Raw genomic sequence first — 6,000 nt, 5'->3', positions numbered from 1 at the left:
TATATTATTCAGCAGTGTACTATGTTATGAAATGCTCTTATCTTGAAAATAACATATTTTGCAAAAGTCACTTTAACATGAGACAGTGACAGTGTTATAAACAGAGCTTTGCTAAACTCTACCATTGGTTTTGCAAACTATTTTGGGTTTCAGCTTGGCTTGGTTCTCATCCCCTGAGTTTCAAGTGGGCGTAGGCCCTAACCAAAACCAATGTTTCAAAAGACTTTATCTTTACAGTGGGTTGAACCAAAATCTTCAAATGCCAACAGCCCTAAACCTGGGAGCATTCTCAGTCCAGATCTTCCTTTTGTGAAGCCATCTCTAAAAAGTTAGAATGAACCTAGAAATTCAAATCAGAACCCCATCAAAATGGCCAAAGTTTTGCCTAGTTTGGGTCAAAAAGTACACAGAATTTCTGAGCTTCACAGGACATGGAAGAAAAACCATAAATCCCTCCCTTGAATGGTATTATGAATATTATTTATTATTTGCATTACCGTAGCACCTATGAGCCCTCATCATGGGCAAGGATCCTGCCAAGCCAGGCACTGTACAAACAGAAAAAAAGATGATCCCCATAGGATTTTCCCCACAAACCCAGTGAAGGTTCACTTGAAAATTTGCCAGAACAAAACATTTGGTGACTCTGGACCAAGCTTTGGAGCCATAATAAAACTTGAAAGCAGAAAAGTGTCACCTTGGTTCATGTATCACTAAAAGCTGTTTGCACAGCTCTAATTATAAACCTGTTGATGACGTATCTGTGTATGCTGCAAATGGCATATTTTTCATTAATTGAGTGCGTAGGGCAATGGAGTTGTGTATTTCCACTCATTGTGAAAAGCATCCTTTTAATAAGAACAGAATCAGGTGCTTGTTTGTGGGTGGGTGGGGGGATCATTTTCATGTACAAATAAACAGCAGCAGCAATGTATTCATTAGAAATATATTGTGTAATTTGTAACCATGGCACTACATAGTGAAAACCATGTCATTTCATTTTCTTGAAAGAGCAAGAAGAGAGTAAGAGAGAATTGATGCAGCATATTCTTTCGCTGGACCACTTAATTTTGTTTCAGTGTATTTCCAGAAAGAATAATCTTGTGATTACAACTGTAACATTACATCAAGTTGAAGAAGCTGGAGAGATAGGGTGGAATGAGAAACTGAATTACACTAGGCTTGATTCTGTTCTCACACTGGTGTACATGAGAAGTAACTCCACTGACATCAATGGAATTAAACTGATGTAAAATCAGAATTAGACTTACTGTATATCTTGTGCTCCAGCCTCGCTTATGTAATAATAATAATACATAGCCCAAGATATAGTGCTTTTCACCCACAGATCTCAAAGCACTTTGTAAAGATAAATAAGTATTAATCCCCCTTGTACAGATAGGGAAACTGAGGCACAGAGATGGAAAGTGACCTGTCAAAGGTCAATGGTAGAGTTGGAAACTGAATGCAGGTCTCTTGAGTCCCAGTCTTGTTCCCTATCCACTGACCCACACTACCTGTCAAAATAGGAAAATTAAATTTCACTTCCATCAGCTTGAGCAATTAGCACACAATATAGATACAAGGGATTTGGGTGATTGCAATAAAAATCAATCCGCATGAATTGTGCAAGGCAAAATCATAGCAAAAAAAAGTTTTACAGAAACAATACCAGTTTTTACAGTAGTTAGATGCTACTTATGGTCACATCTGAGTCTTCTACAACAGAGCATAGTTCTTGGCTTGCTTTGACTTTTTTTGTTCGTTTTTGGTTTTTTGTACTATTTTCAGTCTTCCTAGCTTTTCTAAATAATATTTTCAGTATGTACATTTTTAAAAAAATATTTCCATGACAAATTTTTTAAAAATATACTTGTCCAAAAAAGCTATCCAGTGCTATTCCAAAAATCTCCTGTAATAAATGTTCATTTATCTTTTTAACAAAAATATCTGCCCTTTTATAGATGAAATCAAGTTTTGACAAGACCTATAATACAGTCAGAATTGATATATCCTAGAGCCAGATTCCACTCTTGTTTGCACTGGTGCCAATCTGGATTAACTCCATTGATTTCACTGGTGTTATTCTGGATTTATACCAGTGCAACTGTGAGCAGAACAGAGCCCTTAGTATTTCAAAACAATAATTTAGAGCCAGATTCTGCAAGCAGACCCCTGCTCTTGCTTGAAGTCCAACTGAAGTCAGTAAGGGGTGTGTGAATGCCAGGATCAGCCTGCCTGGATCTGCTTGCAAGATCAGGACCTTATTGGCCAATAATTTTAATTGATTATGTCATGCTGCCAGAGCAAGAGTAGGAGAAGATCCCCAGTTCTTCTAACATCTCACCCCAGTTCCATGCATTGCAATCATAATTTTTCATCATGTCTATTTATTCAATATTGACTCACTGGAGAAATAAATGATTTAAAACATTCTTTAATAAACTCAACCCCCTTCCTGAACAAACTCCCTTGTGATCCCTGCCTCATGGAAACATAACATAAACCTTCTATCCAGTGACAACGCTGCTGGGATGACTGGCAGAGAGCGGGGAGAAGCCATCTCTTCTATGAGAGTACCTCCTAAGACCCTGATTCATCAGAACATCCTTATTCAGGACAGCACTTAAGCATGTGCTTCAATTCTACTGAAATCACTGGGGCTTCAGCACATATTTAAATCCTGCCCTGAATCGGTGACTAAATATGGATGGGGATTTGCATTCTGCACCAAGATCCACAGCCACGTTTTACCCTTGGCCTCATCTCAATGCTGGGCCAAGCTAAAACCTCCATGCCAAACTCTCCAATATTGTGGGTATTCACAATCCAGATCCAATGATTTCTCAACTTTCTGAGAGTGAACCATTGCACTAAGTATGAATGTTTTAATGGTTTGTTTTGTATTTCATAATGAGAACTTCGTATACTCATACTTGGAACCCACTTCTAGCTTGACCTAGCCTTGAGCTTCAAAACTCAGAGACAGATCTGATCCAGATTGCAAATGCCCTGAGACTGGGGCTTTTTCAGTTCAGCTGAGGGAACCAATTTTAAAATGCAAGCTCAGAAGAAACCTCTCAATCTTTGGGGATGTTCAAATCCAGTGTTCTGTTTCATGCTCAGGTCTCATTGTCATGAACTTGGGTATAATGAAGCTCTGTTTATACTGAAGTAGAATGAATGCACCAGAGTATTTCAGTACATTGCTGTATGCAGACTGCAATCCAGTTAAAGTGGCCCTCTGCTGATTATAGTGAAGTTGTTCAAGTGGCTAATGACACTCAGCGTTGTTCCAGGATTTGAATGATACATTAGGATAAAGAGCCTGGTACCCAGTACTGCAGTGATAAGGGTTGTCTTTGCTTCATTACACCTCAAACCAAAAAGGAAATCTATCATTATTTATATACCCTGGCCAGAGGTATGCTGGGCAGCTGCTTAACAGCAGCTAATGCTTGAGAGGGTTTTTATTGTTGTTGAGACCTAGAACAGTATTGGCTTATTTAAAATGTTTCTTTGCTTGAGTGAGGCTCATAACTCGGATCACTGACTTGTGGGAGAATCTTTACAGAGACACCATGTGTAAAGAAAATGTCAAACTTCCTATAATGGTTTATACAGCTCTACGAACCAATGTAATTGAATTTGGGAAGTTGGGTACATTTACCTGACTCTCCTCCTCCCCAGGCAGAGGGAGGAGACCATATGACATTGCTTCTGTATTTCCAACTGAAAGCTCTGTATCTATGCTACATATAATGGGCCCTTTTCAGGGTGCAGTTAGAACAATCTATTAAGTACATATGCTATCATGAGGACAATCTTTTTCAAACACCGGGACTTCTTTTGGATTCATTCCCCTCTTTCTTCCTCCCCTAGCCCCACCCTGAGTTTAAATGCAATGTTTGACTGAACTCCACAGAAACAGATCCAGTGTCAAGAGATCTAGGTTTGCTTTTCTTTCTTTCTTCTTCTTCTTCTTTGACATTGGCTGTTGATCCAGTAATCTATAAATGAGGGATATTTAAATACAGGAAAGGTTCAGTCCTCACTGTCTTCTTCGTCATCGTCGTCTTTGCTGGGAGTGCATCTTTGGAAGCAATGCACCAGCGTCGCCAAGAGGAAGCTTGAGAGAATGGCAGCGATGGAGACCGCGACTCCAGAGAAGATGATGATCAACAGGTCCGTTAACGACAAACTAAATTTGCATTCACTGAAGCTGACCTCAGATAATTCGTCCAGAAAGATTCTTCTGTTTTCAACAGGCAGGGAACACTGGAGTTCACGTAGTCCTGCAAAGAAAAAAAATAAAAGAGGGAGGAGACAAGAAGCGCATTGGCCGACCGTTTACTTGGTTCAAGCTGGGACCCAGAGAGCTGGGAAGATTTGTATGGGGATCACCTTTAGGTTTCTAAGTTTGTATTCAGCAAGTCCAGGAAGGAAGTGACTAAAAGCTGATATCATCTGATGGCTGTTGTTATGCAGCCTGTGCAAAATAAGCTTTGAGAGTATCTGGACAAGTGTCCACATCCCAAAAATAGAACATTCGTGTTGACCTCAGCAAAGAAGGCAAGGATGGAATGGGCCATGGAGGCTGAGTTATGCACTCCTCTTTACCCCTTCAGGCCAGGCTTGAGACATATTAGTGAGTCAGAGTGGGAAAGCCTGCAACATGCATGTTCTGTAAATAACAACAGGACTTCAGTCTTCAGTGCTGTCTGTTTTGGGTATGTTTCTTTGTGATACAGTCACCTATACAAATAAAACACAGTCTTAAATGTAAGCCTCAAACTCTACGTCATCGTATTATTTTCATATACCACCCTATAATTCCTGTGCATTCTCCTGTGTGACCTTTTCCCCCTGTGTGCAGCAATAAAAACCAACCAGGAGGTTACTTTGGGTAAAATTCCCCTGTGCACAAAGGGTGAGCAATGGTATGCACCATCTAAATCCCAATTACACTTTATTTTTAGGGCTAAAGTGAGATCTGAATAATGCATAGGTCTTGTGCGGCCCTTTGCATGAGGGTAAATTTCACCCTTTGTAATTATCTTGTTTGAAACAGATCATTGTTCCTTTAAGCCAAAGGACGTGCAGAAAGATGCACGGGGCTACTGCTCTTGTTACTGATGTTGTGAACTTTGCCCTCCCTCCAACCCCGCTTCCTGTGGCTAAAACTATAGTGATGTTTTTCCTTCTGATCAAGATAACAGATTGGGCTTAATTGATGCTTGATTAACTCTGTGATCTGCTTTCACCTTCTCCTTTACATTTTGTTATAAGATAGTATTCCTCCATGCATTATTGAGGAATGCCTAGAGCTGCCTAATAGTTTGCTTTCTTTATGATGAAATTAGGAAATCCAAATTCAGAAATGACTATGAATATAGCTTGATAAAGACCGTGAGGACACCAGTAAAAGTAATCTCCTTGCAGAGCAAGCAGACTAGAGAGAGTATTTCTAATGGTGCCAAGGAAGTGCTTTGATGGACTGATGGGTAAACTGAGTGAACTCTTCAGGGGTCGTTAGCATGATGGATCTACTTGGCTACTGAGGATAGCAATGCAAAGGGGAGATACAAGAAATGTGTATTAATGGCCAGGGAGCCGCTACTGGTCTATTTGATACATTCTTCCCTTTGTCTGCTGGTGAGCACAGAATAGCTGGAAAGGCACCTGGCCTCTCAGGTTTTGACTCTGCATCATTGCGTGCTTACAGTTCAAGGTGTGTTTCTGGGGCAGTACTGCTCATTATTCTATGAACACAGTTCCCACTTCATTTTAATTACATGGAGAGTTGTTACAACAGGACTGCATGGGGTGTTTATGACTATCAGATTGGGACGGTTGAAGCTAGTGATCTAGATGTCACAGACAGTCTGGATTCAGCCTAGCTGTTACATGTTAGTTGCTTCATTTGGGATGTGGTTAGGCTGAAGTCCATCCTAGACTCATTGTTCCACTGTCTTTTTGACCCTATCATGTTACAACTCT

At 40.2% G+C, this 6,000-nt stretch overlaps 1 protein-coding gene across 1 annotated transcript in view; it reads right to left on the bottom strand.

Moving 5' to 3' along the window:
• Positions 1-750: 750 nt before the first annotated feature.
• LRRC38 (leucine rich repeat containing 38) overlaps positions 751-6,000 on the bottom strand; it is a 28,968-nt gene continuing 23,718 nt past the window's right edge. The window contains exon 2 of the mRNA XM_007053684.4: positions 751-4,295. Within this exon, the coding sequence (XP_007053746.4) occupies positions 4,045-4,295 (251 nt within the window). The 3' untranslated portion in view covers positions 751-4,044. The remainder of the gene's footprint in view (positions 4,296-6,000) is intronic.

Source organism: Chelonia mydas, chromosome 18 (assembly GCF_015237465.2).
Source record: "Chelonia mydas isolate rCheMyd1 chromosome 18, rCheMyd1.pri.v2, whole genome shotgun sequence".
Taxonomy (NCBI): Eukaryota; Metazoa; Chordata; order Testudines; family Cheloniidae; genus Chelonia; species Chelonia mydas.
Note: the sequence above shows the minus strand (reverse complement) of the source record. Positions and strands in the feature narration are given on the sequence as shown.